Source organism: Lissotriton vulgaris, chromosome 7 (genome assembly GCF_964263255.1).
Source record: "Lissotriton vulgaris chromosome 7, aLisVul1.2, whole genome shotgun sequence".
Taxonomy (NCBI): Eukaryota; Metazoa; Chordata; class Amphibia; order Caudata; family Salamandridae; genus Lissotriton; species Lissotriton vulgaris.
Window position 1 is genome coordinate 112,987,333 of NC_141695.1, and position 17,407 is coordinate 113,004,739.

General features: G+C 45.2%; 1 protein-coding gene across 4 annotated transcripts in view; it reads left to right on the top strand.

The window, feature by feature from the left end:
- The first annotated feature begins 1,145 nt into the window (after positions 1-1,145).
- Positions 1,146-17,407, top strand: part of LOC147700941 (killer cell lectin-like receptor subfamily F member 1) — a 105,213-nt gene continuing 88,951 nt past the window's right edge. For all 4 annotated transcript variants that reach the window (XM_086928550.1, XM_086928552.1, XM_086928551.1 and 1 more), the window contains exon 1: positions 1,146-1,344. In XM_086928550.1, coding sequence (XP_086784676.1) covers positions 1,266-1,344 — 79 coding nt within the window. In that variant the 5' untranslated portion in view covers positions 1,146-1,265. The remainder of the gene's footprint in view (positions 1,345-17,407) is intronic.

Genomic DNA, 17,407 nt, shown 5'->3' on the forward strand with positions numbered 1-17,407 from the left:
CTTCTTCGGAGCCGTTCCAATGGCATTGTAATCAGCAGTATGGATTCATTTCTCATTGGAAATTAATCAAAACTGGATTTCCTGAATGGTTTCCAAAGGGCTCAGAGAGCCCGTCTGCCATTCGGAAAACCTCCTATAATCCCAAGGGCTGCTCTTTCCACCTGAGGGATTACAATGCCAGATTCCGACAGCCTTTCTTTTCCGGCGTTTCCAACACAGAAAGGCTGTTGGAAGTCCACTTTGGGGGACCCCTGCAGGTCCCCCATGGGTGCAAGACCTTTAAAGGCTGAGGGGTCCCTGCTGATCCCTGCAATCCGATGCAGGCACCTTGCCACGAGGTGCAGGGTTGAACTGCACCTCTTCGCTTTAAAATGAGAGCATACTTTCCGGTCGGAATGCATGCTCCCAATGTAAAGAACAGGGACTGCTACCGACCAGTGTTCAGTCGCATCCTAATTGCTGGGTTGGGGCTGCCGACAGGAGGTTGGTCGGTCCCAGTACCGAATCGATTACAGACAGACTCAGGTCCTTCCGACATCGAAATCGGCCCCTATGGCTTTAGCATCTCCTAAAACAGATAAGTTGGACTCAAATGTTTCTAAGTTTCAAGCATTGGCACCAGTGGGTGAGTGAAAATGATATTTAAGGGAGGAATCTCTGGTGCCTGGTATTGAGCAACAAGGCTTCAAGTCGGCACCAAAGGAGGGAGAATGGAGACTGTGAAAGAGCCATAATACATTATGGAGAGTTCACCACCAAGCTGATGCTGAGATATTATAAGTCAAGTTACACAACACCAAAAACAGCACACAGTTTTAGTTTGATAGAAGACCACTAGATTCTGTTTGAACAAAACATGATCATATTTCTATACACCATATCCTAAAGTACTGGAATGAAGGCCAAGCCTGTAGGTCTCAGCATTGTTTAACAAAATCAGAGGAAGCCTAGCTTTTCTTTCACCCACAGAGCCCCTCAGGTACACAAGCTGCACCCAATGGCTGTCTTCATCTGCCACATACTTGTTTTTTTATACATGAGGCAGACACTTCTTTTGACTGTGGCAATCACCCTCCCACCCCCGCGCAGGCAGCGCACACCCTTCCTGTTTGATCAGTAGATGACATGAGGCCCTCTCTTGGTCTCATCATCAGTCACTTTCCTGCCCATGTCTCAAAGGGAAAACACAGCCCCAATGCTAGAGTCACATCTGCACACATTTGCCCAACAACAGTCAGAGATATTCGTGTCCACCTAACTTGGGGATGGCAGACCTCACCTACGTCGACGTGAGATTTCCTAAAACGGAGAGGGAACCCTCAACCTCTCAGGAGTGCCTGCAAGGTAAGAATATTCTGCTATAAGTCAAGTACTGATGGAAATATCTTACCTTGTTTAGGAACAGAGTCTAAAGTATTTAGCAGCATTCTATAGGTTTGGCTGATTTGTCCAGAAGTTGTTCGTTTTCCATCCGGTGCTATATTTGTGTCATTTTTCTTCCGGAAAACTTTTTTCCATCCTATCTCTTTTATTGGTTTTTAAATCATAACATGCAAATGCTCGCAATTTTTTTTTTAAAATGGTAACCCGGAAGGCAGGTTAGATGCGTTTTCTTACAGCGGATTTATATAGATGTCGGTGCTTGGTCTGCAGGTAATGCACATAATAATGTTACCTCACAGCAATACCTCTACATTTAGCAAATGAATGAGGAATAACATGCAGTCCCATAGGTAATGCCCGTCTTTCCACTTTTATGTGTGTGGGTTTAATCATTTGCGTTTAGGGTTCTAGATCCGTAAAACGTCATATAAATGGAAATTAAAAAATGTATACCGTAATCCGGCTATTAGCCGCTGTTGCTTCAATACTGTCTTCCCGTAGTATGTTCATCAGCCCTGTTGTGTCACTGATGGTATGCCCCGATTCCTCCACTAGGCAACAAGGAACAATGGTGCTGGATGACAAAGGCAGTAGACACGAGTCGCTTTATAATGAAGGCGCGGGTGAAGTACCCTGGCGCGTGGGCTCCGCCTCGAATTTTCACAGCCTTCTCTGGAGCATTTTTGTCTCTGGGCGTTTTTCTGTCGAGCGTATGTGTGTTTTGCACATCACATTTTTTTGGCCAAAACAACGGCTTGATATTTCCGTTGCTGCAATCCATGGAGGACGGAAGTTATTTTTTTTCCATTGACCCACATTCTGTGTTCTCTTTGCAACAGTTTGTTCAATTCACCAATACACGTTAGGGGACCCCAAAGACTGCGGACTAATACAGAGAAAACAGAGAAAACGGGAGGGGGGGCGGGAGGGGGGGGGGGGGGAATGTAGGGCTTTTTCTTATTTTTTCCTCCATCTGTTTAAATATAAATCTACATGTTTAACCTTAATTACTGAAAATGCCTTTTAATACCTACTCAGATTTGTGCATAAAATGTCACAGATACCCAGGGAGACTAGGTCTGACTCGCTGGGTATATGTGACCTTTTATGCACAAGCCTGAGCCTCTGAGGTAGCGTGAGGGTGTGCCACTGTTCCTAGAACTAGCTCTTGCCAACCACACCCGCTTCCAGGCGCTGTGTGTCACTATATCGCTGTCGAGTTATCATTCAACAAAAATATAGCATCCAGTAGATCACCTACCACTATATCGCCTTGATATGTATCGATCTATAAGTGAAGATATAGCGGGCCTCCGTTGCCAGGTACTCAGCTTTGCTGCTGAGAAAGGATGGTTGGGCAGGGAAGGGATACGAAGGGCCCCCCACAGCGCCCTCCCCCCGCCCCCAGTCAGGAAGCTGGTAATCGGGAAGTTTGTTGGCGAGGGTGGGTTGGGAGATAGTCTCAATTCTAGCGGCCAGAAGCCGTGTGTCATCACAGCTGCCCCAGTCCTTCACCTGAGTAGAGGGAGGGAGCAGCCATGAACGGCACAAACCCCAGCGCCATCAATACTGCATCCCTCATAACTTTTGTTCCGTAAGTCTCAAACAACCTACCTCTTTATTACCTATATAAAACGACATACATTTGAATTGTTTTTGTCTGTTGTGTTGCTCTGTTTGGAAGCGCAAAAAACGTTCGTAATTAGGAGCTTATAAACACTCCATGATTTATTAGTTGGAAAAAAAACATTTAGGGATTTCTGTCTTTTTCCAGCCCTCCCATCCACATCCCAACTATTATTAATAGTTTTTGAATCAGACATCCTAACTTTCAGGCCACTTTAGATGCCCGGCTTTTTAATATGATTACACTCTCTTTTAAGGCCCTTTCAACATCAATAACTTTGTGTTAAAATGGCATATTTAACGTTTAAAATAGAATATAATCTACATATTTTAATTCACTCTATTTGCTCCTAAAGTTTCGAAGTTTAGTGGAGTTTGTAATATTGTTGCTTTTCTGAGCCCTTAAGGTTTCTCTGCTTACCTAAGGTGTCCGTACCCTGACTATATTCCAATAGACATTGAAGCGCCACGAGACATGGTTTGTGTTAGGCGCTATAAAAAGCAAACAGTCAAAAGGTACATTTTTTTAGATTTGGTTTGGCGGTGTCCTCTCACTCATGTATTGTTTGAAGTGTGTTGCTTTTTTCCTCCGTATAACACGTTAGGTTATATCATGTTATGATGTCAGGAAGGTACTCTGAATGGTACCGCGACAGTATGAAGAAACATCAAAAGGGATGGTGCATTTTGTTGCTTTCCTTTCACTCACATCTCTTCATTTACATTTGTTTTTTAAAGTCGAAACTTGACATTGTTCCATCGCTTCCTATATTTTTTTTATTCTTCATCTATACCAGTGTCTATATAGTTCGTGTGAATTGAGGGATATGGAAATGTATTATTATATGAGCAAAGCCTTTTTTCACTTTTGGATGATTATTCCAAGCAAGCTGTCAGTAACTCTCAGTAACCCATTAGCGTCTGTACTGGAATTCACTTTAAATTTGTTTTTCCCAAGAATGCTGGCTACTTAAAGATACCTTAGTGTACCAGATCAAGTACCTTTATGGGGTTTAAGAATTTTAAAACTGGATTTTTCCTGTGTGGCACTGATCTACCCCATTATTTACTGTACCCCAACCGCAATATTTACATTTTTCTCCGTGTTGTACATCTGGAGGGTGATTGATCAAAATCGGTGTGCTTCATGCTAATGCAATATTGTGTTTACACTTTGTATTACTTTTCAAGCTTCTTCCTTTCGGTTCTTTTCATTCTCAGAACTACATTTCACTGTATTATGTTCTTTTCCTCATTACTTTGAGACACTTTCTGAGTATTCAAGTTACAATCTAGCAGACGATTTTCGAAAGGTAGGTGGGGACTGCAGAAACAGTCTTCTCAGAAAGGCTAAACAACTATTTCTTTAAAATATTCATTTTTAATTTTACCCAAACAATAGAAAACTCTGAAAACACTTGTCACCATTAGCCCTAACAATAATGAATTAATTTTTATACAGGCACTTGGATATGAAAGGTTTTATTTTTTCAAGTCAGTGTTACTCACCTTGCCAATATATAAGCACAAATCAGACCCACGAGGATTAATATTATTGACATGTAGTACACTAGACAGACACCAAAAGCATACATTTACTGTGCTTTCAATTCTTGTTAGGTGTAACTAGCTAAGCATTGTTCCATGAAGTTTACATGTTAGTTCGCACTAAATGCAAATTCGCCCTCTTAACCATCGAATTGCTCACAAAAGGGAGAGCTGCCAACCCAAAATGTACAAGGCTTGATTTAAAAAGGTCTGCAGAAATGTATATGTAACTCTCCTGAGGAATATTTGCCAAAGGGCCTTGTAAGGATATAATTCAACATTGAAATGCTGTCTGAATTTCAAAGCTCAGATTGAAGTAATTGTAATCTCTATACCCTTCACGCCGCGCATTTTTGCAAGCTAAGGATATAACAACACTTTTTCTTGCACAGCTTTATGAAAGACACTTCTGCATTGGCATAAGCATGACGACCTCTATGTTAACCAGCAATATTTTGTAAACTGATGTTTTAAGGTGAATAAAGTTATAATTGTATTCTAGGGGAAAATGTGTGTGAAAGTGACAAACTGCATCTTGCTGAGCCTAGTACTAACTTTGACACAGTGGGTGAAATTTACAGCAGAAAAGGCTTTTCCTGAAGATGTTTCCTTCAATTGGTCTTTTTACATAATTGTCCGACAAAAAGAAAGATTGGTAATATTTTTTTTTCTTAAACATTCAAACTGTACTTTTCATGGATGTATCAATCTGCCATATATTTTAAATGGCATTTGCTTTGTGGAGAAGTGACAGTTATAGTATGCAATACACAATTTCATAACTCACACCCCACCTTGTTTTACAATTGATAGACAGGAATTTTTGCAAAAGGTGTGTTGCATAGAATAACTGGCGAATTTCCTGGGTTTTGCTATTTTATGGTTGCTGAACTATAACTTACCTTTACCCTTTACCTGTGTTTTTTTTCAGTGAATTTATAGTATTTATTTTAATGATTGTACGAAGATGAATTCTGCCCATCTAATCTGCCCAGATTTCCACTTTTAAGCCCCTGGTTTTAAACCTTCTACTATGGGGAGCTTCACAATCTGTGACTGACCTACGGTAAACTCATAGTAAACTACTGCATGTCTTTTCCACCAGTGTCTGTCTTTCAAGTTTAGGCTGATGCGATGCTGCATTGGTAAAGGGCTGGTTACACATGAGCACATGTGCACATGTGTGTGTGCCCACATGTGAGGGCTGTATGTGGGAGACTCCTGTCATAACAGGAAGCTTGGCAAAGAGATAACTCTGCAGGATTGGATATTGACCTGGTGTAGGCCTCATAATGTTAGTGTACACTTATAAGGAAATACATGGAGGTTTACTGTCTTGTCTGCAGTGACACCTCATCATGCACCTATGTGGATGGCTGCCTTAGAGTGCAGCTTCACTTGCCTTCAATCTACAGAGACCAGTGACACGTCACATTGGGGCGAATTCCGTATGGGAAAAGAAATTCTGCAAGTTCTCAAAAAATGTCTGTATTGTCTATGGGTCATCCATGAATGTCATATTTTTCTGGCCCTGCTCAGGATCAGAGCTCAAGCCTTTTGTCACCCTGATGTGCTAAGTTAATGACATTTCTCTCCAGTTGCAGAAACCAAAGCGTCCTCACTAAAGGTAGGGGGGAACAATTATCAGTTCCTGACTCAGCTCCTGAGGAGGAAAGGGTTGGAGACGAAAGATCTGCATGCATAAACCAGCTGTCACACTGTACCAAGCCCATTGTACAAAGGAGGGAACACAGACTTCTGTAGCTAAACACAGGAGGGGGATCCCTTTGAAGATTTGGTGGTGAAGGCCCCGCCAGGTATAATAGCCCGGGGTGGAGCTGAGCCCCCCAGAGCAGATGTGGCAAGTGACTCCTAGGTGACACCACTTTAAAATGTCCCAGCAGACTGTGCACCATGTTTGGGATAGGGTTCGAGAGGTGATGTTGCATCCCAGGATAGGCCAGAGGTGCCCACTTCTAGAATTTAAAAGGTCTTGTGCAAGGAGGAGTGATCTCTTGGTTGCAGTAGCGGGCCGGGGAGGGAGTGCCACGGGACGGTGGGGTGAGGCGGGGAAGGGGCAGGGTGGTGGGTAGTTAAGTCCGGCTCACGGCCGACCTGGAGAAATGTAATCAAATAAATAAATAAACCGAATTTCGTTGCGCGTGCTGAAACGCCAAATGTGTTTCAGCGCGCGCAATGAAATTCGGAAGAACCCCCTCACGCCATCTGGATGAAGGACTCTAACTTCAGATGACTCCAGGGCCAGTGGGGCTTAAACAAGGACCAGGAAAGCGGGACTGACTACACCCCACCCACAATGACTAGTTTGGTGAAAGACTGAGCTTCTGCGACAAGAAGGAGAGAGATCCAGAGGACCCTAAGGACAAAGGCTGGTTTAGGGAGCCAGTGGAACTAGTTCCCTGCACAGTTCACCAGATTAGAGGCCAGGAGGCCCAAGGAAAGTGCTCCAGGCAGCTAGGGCTCACTACCAGGAGTCCACAAGCATGCAAAATGTCCCAATGGGATAGCAGCAGAAAAAGGATTTGGACCTTTGACACCCAGTGCAATCCTGAGTCATGTGGAGCTCCACTGTCTTGCTGTACTAAACCCGCGAAGATTGACCTGGGCCTGGGGGTTGCCGCAGGAGAAGTCCCAAAGTGTATATGCTGGGAGTTGATGTGCAGTCGGTCTCATCCCCAGAGTTCTGAGGTCCTGTTGGGGACCCCATCCCCCAGGCCAGATTATTGATTAGGGGGGATCAGGACTGCCACTCAATGCCCAGGATAGTGTCTGGGACAGGGGAGCACCCCAGGGCCAGAGAAGGAGAGAGCCCCAGAATTAAGGCAATGACAGTGCAGCATCATCGCACAACCCTCTGTAATGGTCGGCCTGCCCCGCCCCGCTCCTCGTGCTGGGGGTAGCAGGAGGCCAACATAACCACCAGCGATCAGCCTGCAGAATTGGGCAGGACAGAAGACACATGCCAGATCCAGCTGGAGAACTAAGGAATGCTGTGCATGCTAGAAGCCAGTGGAACAGCGAGGGATGGGCTCCCTGGCTTGTCTCCCATCCTGGGCAGTGAATGTGGTGCCTACGTGGGACCAGACACCCCAAAAGCAAAAGAAAAGACTGTGAGGCAGACAAAAAGGAAACCAAGGCATCTGCCCACCCGAAGCAGCAGGACAGCCGCTCATAAGGTATTCAAGAGCTCCAGAGGACCAAAAGTGAAAGTGAGTGGCAAGAATGTGGCCACGGGATAGTGAATTATAACATACGTGCTAAGGTGTGCAATAAAAGTATAAAAGGAAACAGTGCCAGCGTACTTACAGACACTGTTCTGTAGCGAAAAAATTCAGTGCTACGTAGGAAAATGTCAGTTAATCGGGGCTCGGGGACACCGGAGGACCAGAATTTGGTTTATCACGGAGGACTAAGCACAACCAAATTGGCATCACGCTTGTTCCTCCCCACGAGTCCCAATTAACTGCCATTTTCCTACGTCCGGCACTGTTTCCTTTTATACTTTTATTGCACACCTTAGCGCGTGTGCTATAATTCACTATCACATGGCCACATTTTTGCCACTCACTTTCACTTTTGGTCCTGACGAAAGCCCCAGTAGTCACCTTGAGGGGGCTGAAACATGTAGACCGCATCACGACAGACAACTAACAGGACAATTATCCCTAGAATTAGTTGCATCACATATTTTATTACAATACCCTGGGCTGCCAATAATAAAATACTAGGTAAGGACTCCCAGAGGTATTTTTTAACATAATTCACCTTCACTCACACCACACTGTTGAACCACACCCGCTCCGCTGTAGTCAGGCATTGAAGCACAACCAGGTGGCACTCGGCCGCCTGGTTGGGACCCCGATAATGAAGCATAACACCAACCAGGTTGGTGTGTGAGGGGTCTTTTAATAACACAATATGTGCCCAATATTCAGGCAATTATCAGAGGTGACAATTTTGCGACAACGCATACACATAGTGGGCCAGTCCACATTGCTTTTTCAAGATTCCCTTGGGGACAGGACGTGCCCCGCAAACCCTATCTCTCCCATTGATTTATGAATACTTAAATCTTGCCAGAGCGAATTTGGTCTTTTCTGTGAGGACTTCCCATTCGTTAATCATGTTGTTGTCTATTAGCTGGCCCTATTTGGTAATGCCACCTTCCAACAAGGGGGTTGCTAAATTGTCCCTAAGACATCCTGGGGTTCCTGGGGAGTCCCAGATTGGGGTGAGTTCACTATAGTATGGAATTTTCAAAGTACTTCTTATTTGGTACCATAATTTTGCAGCCGACCAGAGAGTCTTCAACTTTCTTTTAAAGTATTTTGAGTGCCCACATTTGAAGATGTAGTGATTTTCTTCTGTATTAACTAGTGCCTGCAAGTGTACGGGGTATCCATCAGATTTATCCAGTAGTTTTTGAGTGTATTTGAACAGGGAAATATCCTTTTCCTGTTAATATTGTTAGTCAGAAGGGAAATATTCATCAAATGTGTAAAAACATAACTCCAACACATAAAGAATGGCTGGCTTCTATTCGAAGGGTGAACAAAATGGATAGAAGCTGGAACATGGGCAAAAGATATACATTTCGGAACATTTGGGAACAACACAACCAATCAAATCCAAACCAGGGTTAGTGTCATAACTGTCCAATGATTAGGTAATGCAATGACATCTACAAGCAGGGTCTTGAATAAGTAGTCAAAATAACTAGCTCCCCCCCAAAAACAAACACAATTTATGCTGGAAGTGGACATAAAGAGGACCTTAAGAAAGGAAGGGGCGAAAATCTCCACACACATGCTGGTGCTTACCTAGGAGAGATCCCTTTTTCCGAACAGGTGGGTCAAAGGGCCCCTGACACCTCCACCTCTAAAATATTACACAGTGAGTACTAAAAAACAATATGGTGCAGGCCTGTCTTTCTCCCTGCTCTGGCGCTAAATTTAGCAGCCTAGCTCCAATGCAGGCACCCTTGCACCATAGTGCAAGGTGTCTGCATTGAGGAGAAGATTGTTTATGTGCAGGAGGGTGTCCTTTCACATAAACAATCTTTAAATTGTGTTTTTCCACTTCTATGTGTGCTGCTTAATGCAGCACACATAGAAGTGACAAAATGTTAATGTATTTCAAAGATTGTTTATGTGCAGGAAGGGTCAGCCTCCTGCAATAAGCAATAAATGGGCTTTTTTTTTTCTATGTGTTCTGCACCAAGCAGCACTTATGGAAACAACAAAAAGAGGAGAAAAAGCATTTCTCCTCTATTTCCCTGATCTTAATGTTGGCGCTACCTCCTATTTACGCTGCCCTTATAAATAGGGGGCAGCATCAAAATCGATGGGTGTTCCTGTGGAATGGCTACCGCAACACCCATTGCCCTCCCCTTTCACAGTAAGTACAGTGGGAAAGGGGGTCTAAATTACAAGACAGTGTTAAGCCACGATCAATGGCTTAATGCTGCCTTGTAAATAATGCAAAAACCACAGTTGATGGACAGAATGCAGAACAATGTCATATATTCACCCCAGTACAGAGATCTGGGCCTAAATCCATCGGTTTTTTGCACTCCACACCACCCCAGTTCAGACATGGCCATATGCAAATCAGTCTGAACCTGTGCCTCATGGGAACAGTCCAGCCTGAACTGCCAAGCCATGCCTGCCCTGGATCGGAAAAAAAGCTTCCGAGGACCGGTTTCTGGCATTCCAGCCGTCTTCAGCCCGGCTTGCTTGAATCCAGTGGTGTGGAGAGCATAGTACCCACGTCTGAGCATACCCATCCCACTCGGGATGACAAATGCAAAAACCACAGTTGATGGACAGAATGCAGAACAATGTCATACATTCACCCCGGTACAGAGATCTTGGCCTAAATCCATCGTTTTTTTTTGCACTCCACACCGCCCCAGTTCAGACATGGCCATATGCAAATCAGTCTGACCCTGTGCCTCAAGGGAACAGTCCAGCCCGAACTGCCAAGCCATGCCTTCCCTGGACCGGAAAAAAGCTTCCGAGGACCGGTTTCTGGCATTCCAGCCATCTTCAGCCAGGCTTGCTTGAATCCTGTGGTGTGGAGAGCATGGGACTCACGTCTGAGCATACCCATCCCACTCAGGTTGACAAATGCAAACACCACAGTTGATGGACAGAATGCAGAACAATGTCATACATTCACCCCAGTACAGAGATCTGGGCCTAAATCCATCGTTTTTTGCACTCCACACCACCCCAGTTCAGACATGGCCATGTGCAAATCAGTCTGACCCTGTGCCTCATGGGGACAGTCCAGCCCAAACATCCAAGCCATGCCTTCCCTGGACCGGAAAAAAGCTTCCGAGTACTGGTTTCTGGCATTCCAGCCGTCATCAGCCCGGCTTGCATGAATTCAGTGGTGTGGAGAGCATAGGACTCACGTCTGAGCATACCCATCCCACTTGGGGTGACAAATGCAAAAACCACAGTTGATGGACATAATGCAGAACAATGTCATACATTCACCCCAGTACAGAGATCTGAGCCTAAATCCATCATTTTTTTGCACTCCACCCCACCCCAGTTCAGACATGGCCATATGCAAATCAGTCTGACCCTGTGCCTCATTGTGAACAGTCCAGCCCGAACTGCCAAGCCATGCCTTCCATGGACCAGAAAAAAGCTTCCGAGGACTGTTTTCTGGCATTCCAGCCGTCTTCAGCCCGGCTTGCTTGAATCCAGTGGTGTTGAGAGCATAGGACTCACGTCTGAGCATACCGATCCCACTCGGGGTGACAAATGCAAAAACCACAGTTGATGGACAGAATGCAGAACAATGTCACACATTCACCCCAGTACAGAGATCTGGGCCTAAATCCATCGCTTTTTTGCACTCCACACCACCCCAGTTCAGACATGGCCATATGCAAATCAGTCTGACCCTGTGCCTCATTGTGAACAGTCCAGCCCGAACTGCCAAGCCATGCCTTCCCTGGACCAGAAAAAAGCTTCCGAGGACTGGTTTCTGGCATTCCAGCCGTCTTCAGCCCGGCTTGCTTGAATCCAGTGGTGTTGAGAGCATAGGACTCACGTCTGAGCATACCGATCCCACTCGGGGTGACAAATGCAAAAACCACAGTTGATGGACAGAATGCAGAACAATGTCATACATTCACCCCAGTACAGAGATCTGGGCCTAAATCCATCGCTTTTTTGCACTCCACACCACCCTAGTTCAGACATGGCCATACGCAAATCAGTCTGACCCTGTGCCTCATGGGAACAGTCCAGCCCGAACTTATTGTAAATAAGGCGAAGCATATATCGCCACAGGAACCTCACTAAAAGTTATGTTCCTGTGGCGATAGGGGCTTGCAAATATGCCCTGTTGTCTCTTGGAGAAAGAAGATAAGCAATTTTCCAGCCTGACTAGAAAATCAGCCTTGTTTCCTCCTAAATCATACCTGCTGCTAGCTAATTTATTTTTTCAGCACACAATACACTTTTTATTTTAACTGCTTATTGGAAGGATTTTTTCCAAGGGTGGGCGGGCAACTTCGCTACGCCCACGAAGTAGTGTTGCCCACTTCGCCCTTTGCAAAGTAGGCGAAGCAGGCAACACTACGCCCACTTCGTGGGCGTAGCGAAGTAGCCCGCCACCTGCCTCGCTCCCGCCCTCCTTAAATGCTTACATTATTATATAAAAGATTTATAAAACCACTTACCTTGTCCTGCCGCGTCCCCGGGGCTCCCGCTCGTCATTGGGTCGCCGGCGAGCGCGTCTTGGATGCTAATGCGCATGCGCGGGTGGCCGCGCATGCGCATTTCTCACAAGAAATGCGCATGCGCCGGCGGCCGCGCATGCGCATTACCATCCAAGACGCGCGCGCCGGCGGCGCAATGACGAGCGGGAGCCCCGGGTCGCGGCAGGACAAGGTAAGTGGTTTTATAAATCTTTTATATATAATGTAAGCATTTAGGGAGGGCGGGAGGGAGGCGGGTGGCGCGTAGTGGGGCTACGGGAAGTGCGTGGGTGGGCGTAGTGTTTTGCCCACTTCACGTAGCTTCGCGAAGCCCCACTACGCCCACTACGCCCACCCTTAATTTTTTCGCCTTACCTGTGCACATACAATTATTGATATAATAGTTGAGTTATTATTCATTTTTGGTAAGATCTCTAACTGTATCATTTGAATTCATCTGCTGGATGTTGCACAAAAAAACCAATGAGAGTTTTCAAAAGAAAAATATTGCCTTCTATCTGAGTGGCATTTGGTAGAGAATCTTTTCCACAATTATTAAGTATCTGTAAAAATGTTTTCATCTCAGTTCCCTCAATTCTAATGAACATCATTTGTAGAACAACATTTAGGGGCTGATTCTGATCTCGCTCGGAAGGGCACCGAACGCGATAGGGCCGGAAAAAGTACGAGCTGTTCGTGTGTTTTCAGCCCGACTCGTACAGCTGTATGAGCGAGCAAGTACGATGCCAGCAATGTGAATTTCACTGACCGAGTCGTTTCAGGGTCCTGTCAATTGTTGTCATTGAATGATTAAAGCTAAATTGAAACACTTTTGTATGGACATTATATTGATAAAATATTGATAAAATATTGGGCCAGATATACTTCCCTTCCATTTTGCGACTCACTAATTGCATCGTTTTGCAACTCGCAAAATGGAATTTACCACAGTGTTGTTTGCAATTTCTAATGGCCGTACACCTGGCCGATTGTCATTTACAGCGCCAATAGCTCTAGTCTTGTAAATGCGAGATCGATTGAAGTGCAAATCATTTAAATTTTGCCCTGAATTTGCAGTGGATCGTAAAATCAAAACAAAATTACAAAAAAGGATGAGCTCTCATGCATCAAACTCTCCGCCCTGGAGTGGAACGGGGCCAGGGGCATTTGCATATTTAGGGGAGGGGCACATGGATTCCTTCCCCAAGCTTGTAGAGGGCACCAGAGACCCCATCACCTGGGGCCAATGCTAAATTAAAAGGAAGGGGAGACACAGCTCTGTTCCTGAGCCTCTCTGCAACCTCAGGAACCCATCTATGGGCCAATTACAAATTAAAAGGGAGGAGTCATGCAACCCCCTTTCTCAAGACTCAAAGTCACATTTGGAGCAATCCCCAGGTACCGAAATGACTTAAAAGGAAAGGGGTCTGGAAGAGCATGGGCAGGGAAAAGAATGTGTACTTCCGCCCAGCGGGAGCTGCAAAAATGTTCCCACTGGGTGGGAGCATACATTTATTTTTCTCTGCCCATTCTAGGTAGCAAAGAAAAAATCCTGCTTCTGCCAGGCAGGACCAAAGGTAACTCTGACAGGGCATGGGCCCTGGGTTTTCCTCCACATACCCCAATGTTGTGTATTGTGGGTGTACTGGGGCATCCACATTAGGTCCCAGGAGATGAAGTCCCCAGGGCCTGCAAAAAGCTTGGGAGGAGGACTCTTTGCCCCTCCCAATAAAAATCAATACAGCCCCATGAGGTGCAGTCCCTGAGTCTGTAAAGGCCCAGGGAGAGGGCCAAAGGACCCTTCCCAATAAAAATGCAAACAGCCACAGGAGATGTGGACCCTGGGACCTGTAGATGTTTGGGGAGAGGGCCCACGCCCCTCCCCTCACCTTCACAGGTAGTTCCGCACTAGAGATAGGGCCCTCTGGGCCAGTATTGGATTGGTGAGAGGCCTGCATGCCCCCCTCTCCAATACTCATGCCAGCATTAAGGATGGTTGCTAGCAAGGGAAAAAATATGGATCTGGGTGTCCGGGGGGGACCAGAACACCCAAAATAAAAATAAAAATATATTGTTTTCATTGCTCCTTGCAAGAAGAGCCCTTTAATGCACTGCAACGACTTTCTAACCATGTATTCTGAGTCTGGTGGTGTCTCTAGATAGAACAGGAGCACCACCATTTGCACCACCGGATGCAGAGATGCCCCCATGAGTGCGGAGGCCTTTTGTGAATCAAGCCCCTTATGTTTGTCCTTGTGTTTGACAGTCTTACACATTTACATAACACGGGAACTGGTATATTGATCGTTTTAGCCATCACCTATTATTGTTCATCATTATATGACTCACATTGTATCTTTCAGAACATTGATCTTCAGACACTTCCAATATTTAGATATTCTCTTTGCTATTTTCTTGAATAATTAGTGATTGTTTACTGCATGTGGTAATTGATTTTATTGTCCATCCTTCTGGACTTGACTCATTGTGTGTATTTTGAGGACACCTTTTTAAACTAAACCTTGTCTGTCTCTATTTGACTCCTCAACGGTCTTTGTAATACTTTTAAAATTCTTGCTCCTTCTCACTTGGAACCCCCCATCTGTAGTGCAATTCCTGGAAACCCTAAGGCATTCTCTCTTGAAAAATACTTGATTTAAGTGCCAGGAGATGAGTGCTCATGCTGCATAATAAGCTGTGTGCATCTGTGGAGTTTTTGTCGAGATTGGTCTGTAATCATTTTCTTAGATACAAGCCTGTGATCTAGGAACCCGGAGGTATTGATGTCATTCAGCTTGAATCTGAAATTAGTTACATCAAGGCACTCAACATGATCCTCAAGTTCATCTGTGCTACCTTTCAAAATGATAAATATGTCATCAGTGTGCAGCACCTTAAAAGCCCATTAAATTCTGTGAAAAGGGATTATGATTAAATACATACATACCGTATTTTAAATCACAGCATTTCAGGACAGTAGGACTTCCACCTAACGAAATGCATGTGCTGTCTTCTAAAACAAGTGCAGTCATTGTGCCCAATAAACATAAATCCATTTATTACTTAGGGTAAAAAATAAATACATAGACCCACTTTTTTTAGGAGCCAACTTCTGGTTGTATCGAACACCGGACTGTGAAAAAGTATGGCTACCTATGCTTAAATCCAGGTTCTGCCTCAAGTTCCATCACAACACTCCGTGCCCATTCATCTCATTCTTGCAGGCTTTCAACATTGTTACTCCATTTTCCCTGTTCTACTTTTTAAAATCTTTGTCTCGATCAAAGCCTTGTGATGAAAACATAGGGGGTCGTTACGATGGCGGGCAGATCGTGGTGGGGATCAGGACTCCCCACCATGCATGCGGTGGTCCCGCACTACAAATTAGGATGCGACCGCCACCATGTGGGTTGCACCTTGCCATTTAAAATTGTGGTGGGTGTTGCTGACTGGAGCACCTGCCTCAATGCCAAAAAAGCAGGTAGTGCATTTTACTGCACTACGTGACAGGCACCACACAGTGCTTGCCGCTTAGTGCTGGGTACCACCTCCTGTGCACCCACACCTACCCCCAGCACAAGGGGGGCATGCATCGGGACCCCTAACAAAATCCCCACCAGCCTTTCCATGGCAGTTTCGCGGCCATGGAAAGGCTGGCTGTAGCTGGCTAATTTGGTGGATTGTACAGGGTAGGCACGCCACCATTTTAGCCTATCTGGACTTTCTGCCAGGCAATCGTAATGATTGTCTGTGGTGGTTCCATAGCAGACGGTCTTAGCCTTCACCACGGTCGCAGTCTGGATCCCCCACCATCGTAATGTGGCGGAGCAAAATCGCGGTCCGATGGCGGAAGATCCGCCATCGCACGACTGGTGATTGCTTGCCTTCCGCCATCATAATGACCACTCCTAAGACCTTTGTCTCCTGGTCTGGAATCTTAAACTCTAGTGGAATCAGCATGTTGCTTGTTTTGGGGACTAACAATGGAAAGTTGCACAATGTCCCTGTTTGGTAGGGTAGGAAACATAAGTAATTCTGATTGTTCATATTGTTAGCAAATACGTTACTTTTAATAAAGATTCACAATAGAATTATTTATTTTCCAGTAATTGAAATTCTACCAGTGGCGGTCCGTCCATTGGGGCGCTGGGGCTTTGCCTCACTAAGCAGCCCCATTCATTGGGACAATGTAGGTGCCGCCCAGGGCCGCCATATTTTTCATGGGACAGTACAGCCACGTCTCTGCTTCACTGCAGTCTATTTATGGGACATTGCAGTACTTCACAGAATTATTGCAGTAAATTATGGGACAGTGAATCAATTCTGAGCACTGCTGCTATCCATTTATGGGGCAATGCTGGCACTTGACAGAACTACCAAAATCCATGTATGGGGCCGTGCCTGCAACTCTCAGCACCACTGCTGTCCATATATGGGACTGTGACGATGTATCCCAATCCACTGCAGTTCATTTGAGCGACAATATCCGCTGCTTCTTGTGCAGTAGTGGGTCACTATTAGTAGTGCTCTGCCTCATTTCCGTACATTAAGCGAACAGTTCTTAGCCCCTCGTTGCGGGCTGAAGAACTCATAGGTTTGTTAGTTTTAAACATCTAAACCGATACTGGTCGGATATAGATCAGCAGCTATCTCGGTAACTGCAAGGCGACCTACAGATTACCATAAACAATATAATGCTGGGGCTGAAACCCGCTGCAGGCAAACGAGTCTTTGCTATCATTCCCATTGCAATTATTGTTGCTCGCTCTGCGTCACCAGTGAAAAGGCCAATTAGACACCTCCGCCTGTGTATGAGTGACAGACACTTGACTCTTGTCCAGGTATATGTAACAGAGGCTGCCATTCTAAGGTTTAAAGGCAAGAAGGGGGCAAATCACCTGAATGGCATTTGGGCATCTGTGGTCCCGGCTTAATTCTTGACACTGTATTGTTCTTTGTCACACATATGATATTGCTGCACCGCCTAGTATTTTTCTGTTATCTAATATCCTAATATGTTGTTTTCTCTATATGCTATGCTATGAATGTATGCATTAAACATGTGGAAGAATAAGAAAATTAGAAAGCATTGTGCGTCCTCGCCTTGTG